The 20,953-nt window shown below is 54.1% G+C and overlaps 2 protein-coding genes across 11 annotated transcripts in view; one reads left to right on the top strand and one right to left on the bottom strand.

Annotated features, from left to right (window-relative positions):
- The window catches only part of NECAB2 (N-terminal EF-hand calcium binding protein 2), a 28,287-nt gene extending 17,454 nt beyond the window's left edge, over positions 1-10,833 (top strand). Inside the window, exons 6-12 of one of the 4 annotated variants that reach the window (XM_019635203.1) lie at positions 1,705-1,829; positions 2,058-2,128; positions 5,212-5,265; positions 5,859-5,971; positions 8,752-8,829; positions 9,438-9,529; positions 10,231-10,833. In XM_019635203.1, coding sequence (XP_019490748.1) covers positions 1,705-1,829; positions 2,058-2,128; positions 5,212-5,265; positions 5,859-5,971; positions 8,752-8,829; positions 9,438-9,529; positions 10,231-10,259 — 562 coding nt within the window. In that variant the 3' untranslated portion in view covers positions 10,260-10,833. The remainder of the gene's footprint in view (positions 1-1,704; positions 1,830-2,057; positions 2,129-5,211; positions 5,266-5,858; positions 5,972-8,751; positions 8,830-9,437; positions 9,530-10,230) is intronic. The other 3 variants (XM_019635205.1, XM_019635204.1, XM_019635206.1) reach the window with 3 other exon arrangements.
- SLC38A8 (solute carrier family 38 member 8) overlaps positions 1-20,953 on the bottom strand; it is a 48,720-nt gene that overhangs the window by 11,092 nt on the left and 16,675 nt on the right. For 2 of the 7 annotated variants that reach the window (XM_019635202.1, XM_019635201.1), the window contains 4 exons: positions 20,793-20,940; positions 20,167-20,375; positions 18,845-18,896; positions 16,268-17,586 (listed from right to left, as the gene is read on the bottom strand). In XM_019635202.1, the coding sequence (XP_019490747.1) occupies positions 17,244-17,586; positions 18,845-18,896; positions 20,167-20,375; positions 20,793-20,940 (752 nt within the window). In that variant the 3' untranslated portion in view covers positions 16,268-17,243. Of the gene's footprint in view, positions 1-9,523; positions 9,613-13,413; positions 13,518-15,593; positions 15,654-16,075; positions 16,226-16,267; positions 17,587-18,844; positions 18,897-20,166; positions 20,376-20,792; positions 20,941-20,953 lie in introns of those variants that run through there. The other 5 variants (XR_002123090.1, XR_002123088.1, XR_002123089.1 and 2 more) reach the window with 5 other exon arrangements.

Here is a 20,953-nt window from a genome sequence, read left to right on the forward strand (position 1 = left end):
AAGTGGAGACAAACTCCCCTCTGCCTGTCCTTTTCAGAACAGCTGACATGCCTGGCATAAGGGGAAATAACGAAATACAGATGGGAGCAAAAGCCAGGTGTCTGGGCCCAAGCATTAGTGAGCCTTGAATTTCGGTGGGTGGCTGCAGATTTCCCAGGCAGAGGCCTGGCATGGCACAGTGTTGGTTTCTGTGGGATGGGAGCTTGAGTGTATGTTTTGGTTGGTGAGGGGCTGGTCCCAGTCAGATGTGATTGCAAAGCTGCTGGATGATACTGTTTCCAGAATGTGCTTGTTCTGCGCACCTGCAGCCAAATCACCTAGGAAATGAAAAATACAGATTCCCTGGGCCCCAGGCCGTGTCCACTGGATTACAATCACAGAGTTTTGCATCTGTGACCAGTCTTGTGATTCTCAGGGTCCCCAAACTTAACTGAGATTTCCTTCCTTTTTGTCACTATCTTAATTAAAAACTCGCCACTCCTATCGTGCAGTAGAGCAGATAAGATTGCCACACGATTTCACAGCTGATTTCCTGCACTTTGCCAGTTCCATCCCATGTCAGCCGTTACCCCCGCCCGCCCCCACACTGGGTCCCTACTTGGGAATGTTGGTGGCAGGAGTGGCACGTCACGGTGGAGAACCATGTCTGCTCCACATGTGCTCCCACCTCCAGCCGCCTCAGATCTCAGCTATTTTGGCTCCTGGCTTCGAGTCCCCTAAGGCCATCCTGTTTCCCAGTCCCAGGCACCAGCCACTGGTTCAAACCCTGCTGCCCCAGGGACTCCCACTGCCTCCAGCCAGGATTGACACCTCAAAGACTCCACCAGCCTTTCCAATACCGCAGAGGAGCCGTGTTTTTCATTCTGCACAGAGGCAGAGGCTTTTGAGCTTTCAAGTTCACAAAGGCAGTGCTGCCCAAGGGGCTGGGGCCCGGGCATGTTGGCCATGCACATGGGAGCGTGTGTGTGCTGTATGTGGACACATGTTAGTGCGTATTGGTGTGCCTATGGTGAGCTTTCCAGCATTTGCACTTGGGTGCTCAGGCATTCACCAAGCATTGGTTGATTGCCCACTATTGTACCAGGCACAGTGCTTGGTGACCTGTGAGTGCCTCTCGGGGCTCTGCACGTGCGGGCACGTCAGTATGCAGGGTAGGGGGCACTAGGGGGATAGGAGATGGGATCTGGCCCCTCTCTCCAGGGCCTGGCTGAGGTCAGGATCACAGATTTCATTGTCCTGTTCCTTGCCTACTCTCAACCATTTCTTAGGGATCCGTATTTCAGAGAGGGTACAAACCCAGCTCTCTCGCACCCCGGCCCCAGAGGGCACCAAACACCACATTGGCTCCTAGTGAGGCAGGCAGGGAGGGGAAGGGAAGCCGCGAGCTATTGGGTAGGGGCCGGGGCCTGGAATTGAAGCCCCAGGGGACTGGGCCTGGGCTGCGGAGTCCTAGAAAACAGCTGAGTTCATATGCCGACTCAGCCCCACGAGCTGCATGGTCTTGGCCAAGTCGCCGGCCTGTGGGCCTTGTTTTTACTCTGTGACACAAAGGCCACAAGGCTCACTTCACAGGATGGGCTCCATGGAGTTACCTGTGCATGATTCAGCCCACAGCCGGTGCTTAATGTCTGCCAAAGCTGCTAAAAGTAGTCAGGGTTCTACAGCCCCCCTCATGGTGCGTGTGTTACCTCACTCATTTTGCAGACAGAACCACAGCAAACCCGGCCACGGCATGGTGGAGACCTGGTATGGAAGCCCCACTCCCCCCTACGCCCCCAACCACAAGCTCATGGCCACGGAACAAGAGAAGAGCCTGCTTTCTGGTGAGAGTGAGTGTGGTGGCCTGGGAGGGGGGCCTGGGGGGAGGCGGGCACTGGGTTGGGGTCCTGAGAGGAATTCTGACAGTGGCCCAGATGGGGTCTGGGTCTCCCAAGTGGAACTGGCAGTAGGAGGGCTGGGGGCAGGTCGTGGCCCCTGGGGAGATTGGGAGCTCCCCTCCCCCAGGCCTGGCCCTGCCCACCATTAGCATCTCTGTCCCTCTTTCCAAATCACCTCAGACCCCAAGGAGGAGGGCCTGGAAGCCCAGATCAGCCGTTTGGCAGAGCTAATAGGACGGCTGGAAAACAAGGTAAGGTCACTGAGCCCTCACCTCTAGCTCTTCACTCTCCCCAGACCCCCAGGGAGGGCAGAGTTAAGACAGAAGTCAGGGAGCCTTGGGAAGACATCACCCCGTGGGTTGTGGAAATGGAGAACATAATACGGACAGACCCTGGAAGCGTGTCCGTGGTGCATGGCCGAGGAGAGGTGCTTGGGGAAAGAAGGAGCTGTGGAGGACTGAGCGGGCAGCACGGAGGGGCAGCCCAAGGAGTAGATAGTAGTCAGCAGGGCCGTGGATGGCAAGGGGACAGAGCTTCAAGGAGGCTTTAAGCAGGCTTGGGGCAGGTGGAGCCAAGACACAGCGTGGCGGTAAGGAGGGATGGTGACGTCCCCGGAAAGATGAGTGGCAACCTGAGTGACCAGCGGTGTGCAATCTTTTCAATATGATATGGTGCTTCCACAGGTGATAGAAGGTGACTCAGCCTTCACAGAATCACGTTTTCAGAGAACGTTTCATGACTCAGTAGGTACTCACAATACAGCTGTATCAGCCTCCCAGGGTTGCCATCACTACATACCCGGGGCCGGGGGCTTAAACAACAGGCATTTATTCTCTCACAGCTGAAGGCGAGAAGTTGGAGATCAGCATGTGGGCTGGGCTGCTTTCTAATGTAGCCTCTTTTCCTTGGCTTGTAGGCCGTCTTCTCCCCGTGTCCTCACATGGTGTTCCCTCTGTGTGTGTCTGTGTGTTAATCTCCTCTTACAAGGACACCAGCCATTGGATTAGGGACCACCTATGTGACCTTATTTTAACTTAAATACCTCTTCAAAGGCCCTATCTCCAAATATAGTCACATTCTGAGGTACTTGGGACTTCAGCTAAGGATTGGTCCTTCAATTTGGGGAAGGCACAGTTCAGCCCATAACAATGACAATTTCTTGGACGATAAACAGGTTGCCTTCATGTTTACCAGTGGGGTCAGGTATCAGACTGCCCTGATTAGAATCTTGGCTAATCCACTTAACAGCTGTGTGACCTTGGGCCAGTAACTTACCCTCTCTGAGCCTCAGATTCCTCCTGTAACATAGAGAAGATAATCAGAATCATACCCCTCACAGGGTTGTTGTGAGGAGTAAATAAAATAATGTCTTAATGGCTTAGCACAGAGCCTGCTATGTAGTTAGCATTTAACATTAGCAATGTTAGCAATTATTATTAGAGGTTCTGGTGCCCAAACCTATACAGATGCTCATATTATACCCATATACCTAGGTAAACCAAGATAGCAGGTAGCACAGAGCCCTGGGTTGCAGCGATTTTACATTTCCTCAACTTTTCTGAATTTCTTACATCTTTTGCAAAAGGGCAAAAAGAAAAAAAATAGTACTTTAATGGGTTTGGGGGTTAGTTCTTAGGGATTCGTGGGGGCAGGTGGAGACCGAGACAATGACTTGGAGGGGAGTTATAGGGAGGCGGCAGCAATTTCATCTGCAGGGCTGAGGCCAAGGTGGGATTCCCCACGCCCCCTTTAGAGCCGGCTGCTGGGTGGGAGCAGCTCCCTGGACCCGGTGGCCTGGTTGTCATAACAACTCCACAGGCGCCTCCAGAGGGAGGCTCTTTGAAGTTTATTTTTAGTGCCCCAGTCGCCTTAACAACCGGCTGGCTAGAAACAGTGGAACACCTGGGCGTCCTGGAAACAGGGTGGGTCTCTTCTCGCCAGCCTCTGATTGGCCCAGGGAGGGAGCAGTAGCCAATCCGGGGCTAGCTCCGGGCCCCGCCCTCCGTGGGCCAACCTAAGCCCTTCCTGGGCCTGGAACCTGGAAAGCTAGGGCGACCAGGCTGGGAGAGGGCAGGGCAGACATGGGTGCCACCGTGTCTCCCCTTCCCTCCTCTCCCCTCATGCTCAAGTGGCTCTGCCAGCTGGGAGAAGCCAAGGGAACCAGTTGCAGCCCCTGCCCCGTGGGAGCCTATTACCTACACCTTGTAAAACAATGGAAACAGACTTGCCTTTGGCAGGCACACCTTGGCCTACAAATCACGTTTACGCCGTGTGCGCTGTGTGTCCCCAAAATGCCAGTACCTTCTCTAGGACCGGCTGTTTACAGGGTCTAGTGCAAAATGAGCATGCAGGGCCTCTTGTTCAGACATTCATAAAAAATTTCAAGGTGGTGACAGCACAGGTCACAGGCGTACACATCTGCTCTGTTTTCCTTAAAAAGCAGCTCGTGTGAGAATGACCTGCCTGTGTGATTTTGCTGGAGACTCAGGCTGTCCTCAGGGATGGTGGGGGGTCGGGGTGGGGTACCCAAGTTAAAGGAAGGACACTCATGAGGACACTCATGATTCTGTGTGTCAGCAGGAGAGAGGCCCCAGGCTCAGCACTTAAGCATCTTTTGTGGCCTTTGGAGCCCACGATTCTCTGCTGGGAAATGGTGACCACTGAGCATCTGTGAGATTCTGGGCTCTGCTCTGGATACCAGCATGTGGTCGTGAGCAGCATGCTCAGGGGTCCTGCTTTCCTGGAACTTACAGGGAGGTAGCACCTACCTCAGGTTTCTGGAAAGTTAAATGTATTTAAAACTTTAGCCCAGGACCTGTGGAAGACCATTGAAAACAGACCACGCCCTTCAGACCATTTAATTCAGGGGGGCACTAGGGATTGAGATTGGGGGTGATTTGTAAGTTGATGGGGGAATCTCAGGGTTGCTAGCAGTTGTGGCAAAAAAAACAGCATCCTGGATTCAGAATTCACAAGTCCCCATTGCTGCCTCTCCCCAAATCTCCAACCCCCAGCAAAATGGAGCTCCCTTTGTGCCCTCTGCAGTAGGTTTGCTTGGCCTCTGTGGCTTCCGGTGCCCCCAGATGCCAGGGCCAGAAGGGATCCCTGCCACTTCCTATGGTTGGTCTCCCAACCTGGCTTCCTGGGTCCCCTTTGAGCCAGCACTGTGCATGGAGGGTGGACTGAGCCCTGTCCAGTAAGGCCTGGCCCCTGGAAGCCCCCAGAGCCCCTAGGACCTTGGGGTGGAGGGGCTGGAGCTCTGTGGTGGTCCCAGAGGTCTCCCTGACAGAGGTGGCCTTTGCCTCCAGCATCGCTTTGTGCCCTGTTGTTTCAGACCCTCTGGTTTGACTTGCAGCAGCGCCTCTCAGATGAAGAAGGCACCAACATGGTGAGGATCCCCTCCTGAGGCCTCCCTTCCGCTCCCCTTTGGCACCATCCCTGCCTAAGCCAGGGCTCGAGATGCAGGTGGCTCAATGGCCCTGCAACCCTGCTCCCAGGGGTGTTCTTTGCGACATCAGGGTTTTTGATCGAAAAGTTTGGCCTAGAGCAAAGTGATTAACAGGATGGTGACATTAAAACACTGGTTCTGTCAATGAATTTTGCTGGTCCCTATTTTGTCATGTCACAGACCTGAATGCCTTGCAGGCAGCTCCAGATGTCTATAGAGCCTCTTTAAACACCCTTGCCTGTTTTTAAGCATTTATGGGACTACTTCCTGCATTTGGCCTTTTAACTTCTAGTACTTTTTTAGCCAGTTTTCATGTGTAAGAATGAAAAGTTTTTGTGTGTATGGGTTTTTGGGGTTTTATTTTGACCAAATTGTCCTGTCCTTTCTGAAGGGAGGTCTGGGGATGCTGGGTCTTGAGCTGTACCCCTGAGGCTGTGGGGTCCTGCAGGGGGAGAGGGCTGTCAGGAACCCCAAGGCGTGGCAGGATGCCAGGCCCACAGGTGCCCACGCTCACTCACCCTGTGGCCCCACAGCACCTGCAGCTGGTCCGGCAGGAGATGGCCGTGTGCCCTGAGCAGCTGAGCGAGTTCCTGGACTCCCTGCGACAGTACCTGCGGGACACTGCCGGAACCAGGAACTGCTTCCAGTGAGTGAGCTTCGGGGCTGGGTGGGGTGGTGGCAGGGAGCTCTGCCTGGGGGTGGAGGACAGGGTAGGACCAGTCTCACCCCTGAGCACACCCTATAACCCAGGGAAGCACCTAGAAAGGCAGTTAGGAGAGTGGGGTTCCAGTCCTAGCACAGGCTCTTCTCCACTGTGCAAATGGGGCGAGTGACTTCATGTCTCTGGCCTCAGCTTACTCATCTGTAGAGAGGGACTACTGACTGGACCCACTCCCTGGGGTTGTTGGAGGTGTCGACAGAATAATGAATGTGAAGGGCTTACTTAGGCCAGTGCCTGGTGCCTAGTCAGTGCTTGCTCAGTGTCAGCCACTAGTCTTACTGTGTGGCTGCCCCTCGGGGCCTCACCCCCTGGTCCCTGCTGCACAGGCCTGCGCTGCTCCTTGGCAGAGCTGAGCCAGATGGCCATGGCCATGTCTGAGTGAGCCACAAAAGATGACAGCCCTCATCCTTGCTGGGGGTGGCCCCCGAGGGCTGATGACACAAGTGGCCAGACCCTTTCCCCTCCCTGTTGCAGGCCCACCCACCCATACCCAGGACACTAGCTATAGCCTCTGTGACATTCCCTCTCTAGTGTCCCTCTTCCACCTTGAGAGCACGTGTGCCTTCACCCTGCTTCCTGGGGCCTGCTGGGGGCCAGGCCCTGGGGATACGGCCGTGAATCAGGTGGCTGCTCTTGCTGGACATTTATCTAGGTGGCGGGAGACGGGCGGATAAAGAAAGATGATTCTGAATGGTGATGGGTGCTCTGGAGGCCAGGACGCAGGGTCCTGCAAGCATGGGCCTTTGCGGGGCCTGAGTGCTGAGCTTCCAGACCGCAGAATCTGAGGAAGGGCGGTCTGCGTGGGCATCAGCTGGTGCCGAGGCCTGGGGTGGAAGCCAGGCTGCCATGTTTGAGAAAAAGCACGCTGCCGGTGTGTCTGGACAAAGCGACAAGGGAGGCGAGCGCCAGGGGTGGCAGCAGGACCCACTCACCTCTGCCCTGCTCATTTTTGGAGTACGATGGACCATATTCGAGATGCAGGCGTGCGACACGGTCCGGTCTCCTTTGTGTGCAGAAGCGTGGCCAGGGAAGAGGCCCTGTGGTCACCCAGGGAGAGGGGTAGGGCTTGGCTTTGGTGCGACATGGGTAGAGCTGGGATCTGTTTTGGACTTGCTGGTGGCTGGGAGAAGGGGGTGTGGGAAGAGGCGGCAAGGCAGACTCCGAGATTCTCTGGCTTCAGAAACTTGACAGAGACTAGAGGAGCCAGGGAGGTCAGGTGTGTCGGTGTGGGGGAGTCGCGCAGGCCGTTGGGGCTGCGTCAAATTTGCGATGCCAATTGAGGTGCCATTGTAGGAGTGCGGAAATGCTGGGAGAGGGCCAGCTGGGAGTGGGGGGTGTGCAGATGGCTCCTAAAGCCACAGAAGCGATGTGATCACTGCTGGAGAAAAGGTGGCAGGAGAAGACAGCTCAGGGCTGGGTAGGGTGGGGTAGGATAGAGCAGTGAGGGCCCGGCCACCCCTCCTGTGCACACAGGCGGCACACAGTAGGGTTTCACACGCTGTGTCCTCCCTGTACCCCAAGCCTGCCTGCCTCTTCCTGCCCATCCAGAGGCACCCCTCCAAATAAAACCCACCACTGCATCGTCAGCTGAACAAATAAATGCAATCACCATGATTGCTTTCATCTTGCTGCAGTAACCCAGCTTAGAGGCACCACATTGCTCTGGTGCCCTTTGTCACAGAGAGGAAGCAGCAGCTCCGAATCGGACGAAGGGCCATGGTTCTGTCTGATTAGTGGGCGACATGCATCCCCAGTCCTCTTATCGAATTACAAACCTATAGCTCCACATGTAATTTTAGCTGGAGCATAATGAACTAATGACACTATTATCAGCCTTGTTTCCCTACTTCTATCCTGGGTGGCACAACCTGGAATTGCCCGTAATTATACAGCAGATGCCACCCATGACAGAATTCTCCTCCTCGAGGGATGTTCGGGGATTCTGTTCTGCGGATGAAAAAAAGAAGCAGCCGGGAGATCAAGCAAGAGGCCAGACGGGGCAGTGTTTGAGATACTGTAATCTTGGAGGTCAACCCTCTGTCCCCCCAGGCAGGCCACATTCTTGGAAGCACCCCCTTACCTCCTTCCCATCCAGGTAGCACTAATCCTATTTAAAACAAGGTGAGTGGTCTGCCGCTGTCACACAGGTAATGCAGGAGTGACCTGGTACTGGCCAGCAGTACCACTGACCCAGGACAGGCCCTCCCTCAGCCTCGGTGGGGCTAATTCTGACTCACAGGATTGTTTCAAGGGTTAAATGAGGTGATGATTATAAAGGGGAGTGTGGCCGGAAGAAATATTAAGCCTTCAAAATGACATTTCATTATAATTCATTCAACAAACACACATTACACCGCTGTGTGGGGCCAGGTCTTGCTCTGGGTGGTGGGATACGTGATGAATTGGTCAGACTAGATGGCTGGTCCTGAAGGCCCTGCGTTGCTCCAATCAGGAAGGCAGCAGCGTTATGAAGAGTAGTGGCCTCGGGTGGTGACAGGCTGGCTGCCTGTCCTGGCACACCCCTCGGTGCCCCAGCTTCTGCCAGGCTCACATTTCCAGGGCCTTACGGGATCCTGTAGCCTGGCTCGGGGGGCACCCTGCCCAGGCTCATTTGAGCGCAAGGGGAGGACATGGTTCCAGAGGGGACAGGCCCGTGGGGGGCCCAGGCCAGTCCACTGACTCTGTCCTCTCCTCTCCCCTTGCAGCATTGCCGCCGTGAGGCTGTCGGACGGCTTCACCTTTGTGGTCTATGAGTTCTGGGAGACGGAGGAAGAATGGAAGAGGTGAGCACGGCCATGTCCCCTAGCAGCAGGCCCGCCAGCAGTTGGTTAGGTGAGGGGACGCAGGGAGATGTGGCTGCCCCAGTTCCCGCCCCCCGGCACCTTTCCCTGTCCCCGATATCCTGGGGTGGGAGGAAGGGGGAACAGAGGGGAAGGCAACCATGAGCCTAGGTTCCAGCAGCATCACCAGGCAGAACGCTGGCCTCCTCAGCTGATGCGTGCCCTGAAGCCAGTGGGAGGCAGCATTTCTCAGTGTGGAGTGTGACCCCCTCGTCCCACTCAGCCGGGCTCTGAATGCAGGTTCCTGGCCCTGGGAGCTGAGGCCAAGGCCACTCCTGTTTGAAAATGGCTGCCCCAAGGGATAAAAAATCCAGAAAGCAAGTTATTTCATTAAGATTGCTCACTGGGAGGCAAGAAACAGGCTGTTCTGCCCCCAAACCTGCCATTCACGCTCCAGGGCCCCAGCTTTCTTACGTTCACATGATGACTCTGAGCCCCAGGATTGGCTGCCTGGTGTTTAAGCTCCCCATCCCAGGCAGAGCCAGAATTAGGATGGGGCCACAGCCCGAACTCCAGTCCCAGGGGCTTACCGGTGTCCCCCTGGGTTGCAGGCACCTGCAGAGCCCCGTGTGCAAGGCATTCCGGCACGTCAAGGTGGACACGCTGAGCCAGCCTGAGGCCCTCTCCAGGATCTCGGTGCCAGGTAGAGGGCAGGGCAGGGGGCCTGGAACAGCAGTGGGGGATGGCACCAGTCCCTGGTTCCCACAGGAGCTGCAGCAGCCATCTCTAGGCAGACATGGCTGAGTCAAAGGCAGGGCAAGGCCCAAACCTTCCAACAACCCTTTATTCTGCTCCCTTAGCTGCCAGGAATTATAGTCCACAAGTGAGTGCCCCACATTGGTGCTGGGTATGCAAAGAGGGGAGACCAAGGGCAAGAGTATCAGGCCTGCCCCAAAATAGAAGGACAGGGCCAGAGATATAAGGTAGCCCTACAGCCTTGGAACAGCTGGAGAGGCCGCAGGTACAGGGCCTCAGACAAGACTGAAGACGGGCACCGACCGGGGAGGTGGGCCCAGAGTGTGGGGGCCTGCACTAGAGGCCCAGAAAGTGCCCCCTGGGCAGGCCCGCCCTGGGTACCCCCCCCACCCCCATTCACAGCCCACTGACATCACCTTGACACCCCACGAAAGGGCCCAAAGCCTTGCTTTTATGCCCCTTCCTCTCCTACCACTTGCAGGCCAGCCCCCAGCCTGGCACCCCCAGAGTCGGCACCGGATGAATGAGGGGATGAGCAGATGTGCCCCAAGGGTGGAGGGGAGGGAAGCCTTCGGGCCACAGGAAGGGGCTGCCCATGCCCCACAGTCTTCTCTGCTTAACGTCTCTCTTCCCCCATCCCCTCATTAGCTGCCTGGTGCACGATGGGCCGAGACTGACCAGCACCCTGACACCCTGTGGATGAGCCTGGCACCCTGCCCTCTCTTCTTATAAAGGACGTCCCCTCTTTTCTAGAAACTTTGGAATATGAGCTGTCTTTTCACTATACTTCCAGACAAGAATGTATTTTCCCGCTGTTTGAAGTGAAGGTGAACCTCCTTCCCTGGCACACCCTCCTCTCCCCCCCTCCACCACACACACACACACACCCCACCCTTGTTGGCAGAGCAGCATCTGAGCTGCTGGGACGCTACTGTAGCCAGAGGCCTGTGGTGATGGGGAGGCTTCCTGGAGCCAGCACCCTCACTCCAACCGAATGGCCACGCATGCCCAGTCCCCCACCACACCGGCCTCCTCTGGCCTCAGAAAGACTCACCTCTCCGCCGGCCACCACTTCCCCCACCCTCTCTTCTACTCTTGGCCAACATTCCTCTACCCGATAGGAGCCAAGACCCTGTAGTGCCCAACCTAGGCCTGTGCCGAGTCTGCACGCGGCAGTAGAGCCCATGTAGCCAGCGCCATATTAGGCAGCCGCCGCTGGGACAGGCACCAAATAAACTCCGGTTGGAAACAGCTGTGTGCTGTGTTTGTTGCCCACCTTCTAATTGATAACAGCTGGAGTGAAGCCGTCAGGTTGCATGGGGCCCTGAACCCCTTCTTAGCCATGAAACCTGGACCATGGCACCCAGAACCTGTTTTCTCACCTGTAAAATGGGAGGTGCTCACCATGAGATACGTATTTTGACAAATAAGTTCGTGCCCACTGCAGAGTTCGTGGATCCCCAAGACCACCCTCAGGTTCAGTAATTGACTGGAAGGCTTCACGGAACTCAACGAAGCCTTTATACTCACGGTCACCCATTATGGCAGCAAAAGAGATGCATAGTGCAGGAGAGACCAAACGCAGAGCTTACAGTTACCTCCCAGTGGAGACACGCAGCTGGCACCTGTTTCCCCCGGCACTGATGGGTGACATTATGCATAGAGTCTTGCCAACCGGGGATGCTCAGCGGAGCCTTGGTGACCAGAGTCTTCACGGGGTGGGGGAGGCGCGGGGAGAGGGGGTCAGTGATGTAGGCATGGCTACCTTGACCTCCAGCCCCTCTGAAGATCAGGCTGACACCCTGGGGCCCAAGGCCCTAGGTAAACAAAGACACTCCTATGAGGACATTCCAAGGTCCTAGAGGTCACCTTCCAGGAGGTGAGTGCAAAGGCCAGACCTCAGAGCATCGTTAATAATCCTTCCCTGTACACCTGTCAATGAGCTCTTCCTAGAAGCTAGGAGACCAAGACCCTGGACTTGAAATAATGTTTAAATTCCTGTTCTGGAACCTTTGTGACATCCCCGCTTCTATTTCCCTGTTCTGGTTAACAGGAAAGACAGCATACATAAAAGATAAAAAGTCTCAAGGGACAAGGAAGGAAAGAGCCATGGGTCCCTCTCCGAAGGCAGGAGGGCAGGGGACAGCAACCAGGAGCAGCCGAGGCCTGGGGAGGAGGAAGGGAGGAGACAGGCTGTAAACCTGCAGCAGTGGGTCAGGGCCGGTGGCGCCCTGGGGAGGCCGGACCAAGGATGCACGTCTCTCTCCCCCTGCTCCGAGCCTGGAGCAGCCAGCCTGTGGAATGTGGTTTGTTTCTAAAGCCATCACCAAGGCCGAGGCCCTGCCTCTGCCGGCTGCCTTGAACCTTGACGCCCCTGTTCCCCAAGGCAGGTCCCGCTCTCCTGCCTCGGGTCCTGCTACCTCCCAGCCACCTCCTCACAGGGTTTGATTCCAGCCGCTCATGCAAAACCAGTGAAACACAACATGGGCTTGTAGGAGAGTAAAACACAGATTCACGTCCCAGCTGTGCACCTCTGCGCTGAATGTTCCTGCAACCACCCTCTCAGAGACTATTTCTCAGCTGTAAAGTGGGGAGAAGACCCCTGCTCTGAAGATCAGGAACCGTTTGGCTCATGAGGATGCCACTTAACTGGGTCCTGCTGGCAGCATCAGCATAAGAGCTGCCCCCGCCTCACCCCACCCCACCCCACATCACAGCTGGTACTGTTCCTATCAGTTCAGCTGTTTAAAAATAATATTCTCAGGAGGCTGAGGCTCTTTGGGGTGCAACCGAAGAACCCCGTCAGCTGGGCATGTTCCACTTCTGCCACACCTCACACCCAAGCTCTCCCCACGCTGTAGCAGCTCTGCTGATTGCGGCCCACGAACACTTAGAGCCTGTTTGATTCTGAGTGGGTGGAAGGAAGCAAGCTCTGAAGAGAACAAATTTCAACCCTAAAAGGTATGAGAGCGCTCGTTGAATTTACACTTCAGTGCCAGGCACTTGGTAGGCACCATCTCCCTCAATGCAATCTGTGCCATCCTGTGATCAGCAGGTGGGGAGATGGAGACACAGAGAGGGCAAGTAACTCACCAGAGGTCACACAGCAGGTGGTACCACTTATATTCAGACCCAGGGCTACCTGCCCCCAATCCTGTGCCCTAACCACCATACCACGCAGCGTAGACCCACGAGGAGGAACAGCTCCACCTTAACATACTAAGACCCCAATCAGGTTCCTCAGACAGTTAAAGGCAGAATTACCGTGTGACCCAGCAATTCCACTCCTGGGTATATCCATATACAATATGCCCCAAAGAACTGAAAAGATGCGTTTAAGCAAATACTTAGGCACAAATGTTCATAGCAGCACTCGTCACAATAGACAAAATGTGGCAACAACCCAACGTCCATCTGTGGATGAATGGACAAATAAAATGTGTACTATCCATACAATGGAATAGTATTCAGCCATAGAAAGGAGTGAAGCCCTGACACACGCTACAACACGGGTGACCCTTGAAAACATGATTCTAAGTGAAAGAAGCCAGTCACGAAGGACCCCAGATGAATGATCCCATTCATACAGAATGTCTAGAATCGTTTATAGAAACAGGAAGCAGATTCTTGGTTTCCAGGGGCTGGGCGGGGGAGAGAGGGTGACTGCTAATGGGCACGTGGCTCCTTCTGGGGGTGATGAAAATGTTTTGGAACTAGATTGAGGTGGTGACTACACAACATTGTGAGCGCACTAAATGGAACAACTTTTAAATGATTAATTTTGTGTTACATGAATGTCACCTCAATTAACAACAACAAAAAATAACTCACCTGCCAAAGCAGAAGTTCACTAGCTGCATTCAAGAGCCAGTCTGCATCCTCGCCAAGTCCAGGTCAAAACCCAAATCATCCTCAGGAGGCACTCAGAGGCAATCCTGTGTGGGAGGTGGGCAACTCCTTAGGCACTTGGGGCGGGCAGCTCCCTGGGCTGGTGTCCAGGAGCAGTTACTGGGGAAGCACCTGAGCCTGTGGGAAGGTGCTTCCCTGGGATACACAGAGCCCCCTGCAGCCTATACCACAAGCAAAAGATGTCACTTAGAATATAAAGTGTCACTCGGCTACATTTGCAGCTGTTATATGAGACATATAGGTCTCTACCCTCAAGCACAGGTGTCACCATGGACCAGGAGCCTGTGACAGGCCAGCTCCTCCTCATGGCTATTTTGAGAAGGAGGGGCTGTCCTTAGCTTTGTACTAGAGGAGAATAAAGAGTCTCTAAACCAGGTTCCAGGACCTGGAAGAGGGTGCCTCAGACCTAGGACTGAGGAAGGACACCAAGGTTAAGAAAAGCACTGATTGAGGTAGCCGGCTGGCTCAGTTGGTTAGAGCGTGTTCTCTGAACAACAAGGTTGCCATTCGATTCCCACATGGGCCGGTGAGCTACACCCTCCACAACTAGATTGAAGACAACGTCGAACTGAGCTGCTGGTGGGCAGCCAGATGGCTGTTACTTAGAGCGCTTGCTCTTGACAATGTTGCCGGTTTGATTCCTGCATGGGCCAGTGAGCTGTACCCCCACCCCACCCCACCCCACCCTGCAACTAGACTGAAAATGGCTACTGGACTTGGAGCTGAGTTGTGCCTCCACAACTAGATTGAAGGAAAACGACTTGACTTGGAGTTGATGGGTCCTGGAAAAACACACGGTTCCCAAATAAAATTTAAAAAAAAAAAGCACTGATTAAGTTTTTCCTGTATTAGCAACCTGAGGACAAAGGGATGTTCAGAGGGGAGACAGGCCTGGCCAAAGTCACACAGCTGGTAAGTGGCAGGCAGACTCAGGTCAGACCCAGGGCCCATGCTTGAAGTTCAAGGATGCCACGTCAGCCCTCCTTTCATTTAGCTGCTGTCAAAAACTGGAGGGAGCTACTTAGTCCTAGAGTAGGACAGTCCAAGGGAGAGCTCCAAAGGATACCTTCCTTTACCAGGTCAGACATCAGGGGTGACATCCCAGACTGCATTATTTGACTGCATTATGTCCTTACATTATGTCCATGGTTGATTTGAGGCTCAGTCCTATGCAGATCACATCTATACCTGTCATAGATCAAGATGGGAAGTATTGTTCCCAGGGGTGATATTTGTCACCCCTTAAAGAACCCCACCCTCATCTCTTATTAGCACTTAGTGCCATTCCACTTCGTTCCTGATGTGCTTTCCTGTTTTGGGATGGGCCCTAGCATCCTATTTCCCTTTTCCCCTTGGCTTCCAGGAAGCTCGGTGTTCCCCTGCTAATGTCAACCTGGAAAGAAAACTATTGCTTGGGTCCCCCACTAGCTGCTGCAGATACATTATCACATTTAATCCTCACAGTCCACATCGCATCATATACAATAAGCCTGCTCCATTTTTCTGGTAGCCAAACTGATTCTTAGAAGAGGTTTGTAAACTTCCCAAATCTTCAGATAGCAAATGGCAGAGCCAGTGTTCAAAAGCAATAATCTGACTCCGAAGCCAACTCATACACTGCCCGCTTTTTTGCACCACCCTTACCCCATCATGCTTTGTTCTTACCCATGATTCCCTATGAATGGTCCCAGCACAGCCCCAGCCTTCCTGGCCAGTGCCACAATGCTTTTAGGAAACACACAGGGTACAGCTAATACATGATTGACTATCCATTCTCGCTGCCAGCTCTGGAGTGATAAATGCTCCATTAAAGTGGTTCTGCCCTGACATACATCCTTGTCTGGGAGGACACCGTGACCACTGTATACAGAGTGTGGCAGGTCGAGGTGGGACTGGTCAGAGCACTTGGAAAAGGATCCTACGTCCCCCTCACTGGGTCAGAGTCTACACCTGCCGCCACAACTTCCCACCTCCACCAGCAGCCAGGAGGAGGGCATCCCAGGGTTGGGCACCCCAGTTCCCACTCCCTGGGCCACTTGAGGAGTAGAGTGTAGAGTAGAAAGGAAATGGACGCGAGAATTTAACCCCAAGTTGGTCCCTACCTTAACTGTGTACCTCTTAGGATAGGCAGCCTTGACTTTTCCAAGCCTCAGTTGCCTCACCTGTAAAATGGACAAGTTTGAAAATATTATGCTGAGTCAAAGGAGCCAGATACAATGGGCCACATAGTGTTTGAGTCCATTTATGTGAACTTTCTGGAAGAGGCAAATCGGTAAAGACAGAAAGCAGATTTCGTGGTTGCCGGAGAGCTGGGGGAGTGGTATTGGGGAGTGGCTGTTAATGAGCACAGGGTTTCTTTGGGGGTGATGTAGATATTAAATATGGGTGATGGCTACACAATTCTGTGCATCGACTAACACCCACTGATTATATACTTTAAAAGGGTGAATTTTATGGGATGTGAATTATATCTCAAAAAAAAAATGTAGGTGGATAGGCTAGAAAAAACAAACAAAAACAGTTCTATCACCACCAACTTCACCCAGTCATGTACACGTTACACAAGATAACAAATAGAACCTACCCAGAGGGAGGTGTCCTCGAATGTCAGCCCATGGCTCTGGCCCCACTGGCTTCAAGCAGATGTCCCAAGGCAGAGGAAGAGTGGCTTGAATCCAGCAGCGTCCAGGACGTCCCTGGGCCTGAGCACGGTTGGTGCCGGCAAGCACAGCAACTTGGAGGAGCAAATGGGCCCCTGTCTGCTTCCCCCGACCTTCTCCCCACCCCCACCCCATCTCCTTTTCCTACCCTGGCCCTGGGGCAGGCCCTTGGTCCCCTCATGCTCAGATGCAAGTGTCACTCCTCACCCCAAACTTGGGGTGGTGTCGGGAGGGAAATACAGAGCAAACGTCCCACTTGGCTGTTCAGGTCCAGCTAGCAGTAGGGTAAGGGGGCTCTATTTGGGGTCCCCCCATTGGAAGTGGGTCAAGTACAAGGTTGTGTGACCGGTTCTGGGCATCTCCTTGGCCATCTGGTCAAGGGCAGGATTTCGGCCCAAGGACCAGCCTGAATCCACCTCCATATCCCCAACGGACACCGCCTGAAATCCCCTTTTAGGCTCTCACCCACTGCCCTCACCCTGTGTCTTTGATCCCAGCACCCCAAAACAGGGTTCTCTGGGCTTCAGCCTGTACTTTTCTGTTACAAGTGGAATTGTGTCCCTAAGAAATAGTAAGTTGAAGTTCTAACCCCTTGAACCTGTGAATGTGACCTTGTTTGGAAACAGGATCTTTGCAGACCCTAATTAATTTAGGATGAGGTCATACTGAATTAAGGTGGGCCCTAATCCAGTGACTGGCACTCTTTTAAGAGGAAATGTGGACACAGACACACAGGGAAGACGGCCACATAGAGATGAAAGCAGAGATTGGAGTGATTGGGTCGACACGCCAAGGAGCACCAAGGATTGCCAGCAACCCCAGAAGCTTAAAGAAGCAGGAAGGATCCTCCCCTAGACGCTTCAGAGGGAGCGTGGCCCTGCGGACACCTTGACCTCTGACTCTGAGCCTCCAGGACTGTGAGACAATAAATGTCTGCTGTTTGAAGCTACCAGTCTGTGGTTGTTTCTTAAGGCAGCCCCAGGACACTAACTCACTCTCTTCTCACCATTGCACCAGAAACCCCCCTTTGAACCGGCAGAAGCCCCAATGAGCAGCCTGAGAAGGCAGAAGGCATCAGTTTCTCCAGCATCTTTATGATGGAATTACACTAGTCTCACGACTAGACCCAAGCAGCCACGCCAGGGTGGGCTGTGGAGGCCCCCTCCTGCTCAGGGATGGGCCGCCCCTCAGAAGAGCTCCAAGGTGGCCGCCACCGTGCTCTGCCCGAAGATGAAGGTGCCGACGAGCACAGACACCACTCCCCAGACCTCCAAGCAGCACCTGCCAAGTCAGCAAATCCACGTCAGCATGCACTTCTCTGGAGTTTTGCACAGACAAGCCAAGCACATGCAGAAAACTTATCATTTGAAGTCCAGTCGTGTCACCAATTTGGAAAAAATTCAGAATAGTCTCCCTTACCTGTAGGGATGGGTTTCTGAGACAACAGGAAATAAAGTACCCAAGGCAATTAAAAACACCTTTCACTCCCATCTACTTCATAAACCCACTCCTCCCCAATATTTTATCAGAGACAAAAAAAATGGGGGAACCAAGACACTAGTTTCAAACTCCCTCTTCGCGCCTCTTCTTTTTGGGGTGGGAGGATGAAGCCCCTTGAACATGAGAAAGGAGAAGAAAGCCCTAAGTCACACACAACTGGAATAGTGACATGGGGACAAGTGAGCAGGAGGCAGAGGTGGCTGGAACTGACGGCCACCCAGGCATGTCTGCGAGCTTCATAATGTAACCAGAAGAGATGGCGCAGACAGTGAGATGAGAGCGATGATAATAAGATTCCCACCAAATGGCAGGGCCACTAGAGATATTTCTGGCCCTATTAACAAGGGCCACAAGGACCCGTTGTCATGGAAAAACCATCTCTAGTGAAGCAGCCTCTCAGAACGGCAACTTGGTGCCATAAACATCCACCCACCCGAAGCGAGAGAGCAAGGTGAATGTGACCGGGGGCTGCAGTGCCCCTCAGAGCAGCTCTGACGGATCAAAGGCCCTAAAGCAATTCTAGAATTCGTATCTCGAAAAGCCCATCACTAAAACTGTTGTGAGCTTGGATCAATGCACAAAATAAAAACAGCAGAATTTCAAAGAGTGCTAGAGAGAATGAACGATGTAGGAGGCTACCCTCAGACAATTGGGGGCCAGCTCTAAGCCCAAGGCAGGCTGAGACACATCCAGAAAAACCCAGCAGGGAAACAAGCTGACACTGCTGATTTGGGAAAACCTAGCTTGGGCTTGATATGACCTAAAGGAACGGGGAGACACAGGCACTGGCCTGCAGGTGGGACCCATGGCTGCTGTAACTTAAGAGAGTATCTGTACTGGGCTGAACTATGGTTCCCAGAATTCACGTCCACCCGGAACCTGTGAATGTGATCTTATTTGGAAATAGGGTCTTTGCCAGGAAGACCCCAAATCCACCTAAAGCTCCAACCACAGATCACAACCCTCAGAGTGGAAGGGAGGGCTGTGCATGGACTGAAAGGTCGCAGGTCCTGGTGTCACCGGCCTGGGTTCAGGTCCTGGCTCAGACACCCTCTCCCTGTGTGGACACAGCCCCGCCCCCATGGCCAGTATTTTTCTCATCTGTAGGACGACAGGACCTCCATGGGCCCCTGCATCATCCACATTCTCCTCACTCTGAGCCCAAGTTGCCACCCTCATTTGGAGACACTTACTTAACCCGTGGTCCTATGGGCTCGGCGCTAATGGCACAGATGAGACACAGACCTGCAAAGGAAATCATCAAAACCAAAGCAGCGCTGAGCTTAAGAGCTCAGTCAACACCCAGTCATCCCCAGGGACCCAAGAGGCCAGCAAGACCTTTGCCCGAAGTGGCCCCTTGGCTCACCTTGCTCATGGCAAGGTGGCATAGTGCAGTGATAAAGGGTCCTGCTATGGGGTCCCAACTCAACACCCCCCTAATGCCTTGGCGTCTCCGAGCCTCATTCTTTCAGATGACAATGACAACACACCTCCCCACCGGGGCTCTGTGATGAGACATCAAGGCCAGATTCATGCCTGATGTCTGGGATGCATTCAACAACCGGCAGCTGCCATTGTTATCTTTTCCTGTCTTTCTGTCTTTCTTCTTTCTCTATTTTTTAATAGTTCTGCTGAGATTTGAAGCCAGGCTGCTTTGCCTAAAACTTCCATGGGGTCTCCCCCAATTTCAAACCTGTCTAGCCGATCCTTTCCAGGACATGGGCACTGAGCCCAACTTACTGTATGTTTGTTTCAGACCCCAAAGAAGCATGACTGAACCAGCAGCCCTGGACCAGGAGGCAAGGGAGAAGGCCATCTGAGCTCAGTGCTGTCATCTGTAAGCGCATCCCAGAGCCAGGGGCAGTGTGGAGCTGGGGTGTCTGCCCTGCGCATCAGTGGCCCCTCCAGTGCTCCTGCTCCGAAAGCACCCTCTAACCTTGGCCTCTGGGTTTCCCAGTCTGGGATGACCCTCAGAACGTTTGGACTGGAACATCTCATCACTCATTAACATTGGGAAGGTTTCCTAACAAACCATCCATCAGAAAAACCGTGTTTGCCTCCCAAGCCAGGCGACAAAGCGGGAGAAAGACACTCATGAGGTGCCTCTAAACCATTTGAATTTTAAGTAATTGAAAACGTTTTTATAAAATAAAACAAAATCTTGCAGCAAGCAGCAACAGAGGGAGGTGGGCAACGCTGTGAGGTTGGTTCTGCCCTGCTAGGCACTTACAGTGCCCGCCGGAAGGCCGCGGGGCCTCAGTCTTCTCATCTGCAGGATGGGATGCTAATGGTACTCCTGTCAGGTGCGTCCACCGAGGGCCACTAAGCTGTTTAATCAGGGAAGGTGTACAAAGCCCCTGATCCATGCCTGGCTCATTAACAGGGCTGGGAGCCATGCTACCTACATGGGGGCTCCCACTCTCCAGACTTTTGACCCCAACACAGGTACTTCCCGAAGAGAGGGTGGGGGAAGGATAGGCAGGCAGGCAGGAGGCCCGGGAGGTGGGAGCCTCACCTGGGAAGATGAAGATGAAGAAGGAACTGACGCCGCCAATAATGCCGATGATCTCGCTAAGGTCCGGCAGGAACAGGGCCATGGCAAGTGTCACGGTGACCCACAGGATGGTCATGGGCATCCGGACCCCCAGCCTGGACGGGTCGGCCAGGGCCCTGGGCCCGCATACCTGGCAGCAGCTCCTCCTCCAAAAACCCTGCATCACTGACCTGGAGGCACAAACAGGTTCCCAGGGGCTCCAGCCCTGAGGCCACCTGACCGCCGCTGGGCACCCTTGAGTCCCCTCCCAATTGCTTTGCACTCCTGGCAGGGCCCCCATTCCACACCAGGGGCTTATTCCCAAGGGACCAAGCCAGCCCTCAGGTGAGCAAGTCCACCTCAGGCAGCCGACAGCGAGGGGCCACTTGGTGAGTGGTCAAGAGTGGGCTTGGGACCAGGCTCCAGTCCTGACACTGCTAGCTGGGTGATGCTGGGCCAATTGCCTCATTCTCTGCCCCCGTTTCCTCCTCTAGGAAACAGCTGACGGCAGTCCCTACAATATGCCAGCTAGCAGTGCTGGCGTGCGCTAAATCGCAGTAAACGTCAGTGCCCTGTGCTGAGTGGTGCCCCCACCGCGCCAGGCTCACCTGCCCAGGAAGAGCACGATGGGGTAGACAGTCACGATAGAGACGGCAAAGAGGACTCGGGCGACGATGATGACCCCATCATTGCCCGGGTAGGACATCAAGATGTCAGCAGAAACGTCCGTCTGGAAGGTCAGGAAGCCGTACACACCTGAGAGGTAGGA

This window comes from Hipposideros armiger, unplaced genomic scaffold (genome assembly GCF_001890085.2).
Source record: "Hipposideros armiger isolate ML-2016 unplaced genomic scaffold, ASM189008v1 scaffold_19, whole genome shotgun sequence".
NCBI classification, from domain to species: Eukaryota; Metazoa; Chordata; class Mammalia; order Chiroptera; family Hipposideridae; genus Hipposideros; species Hipposideros armiger.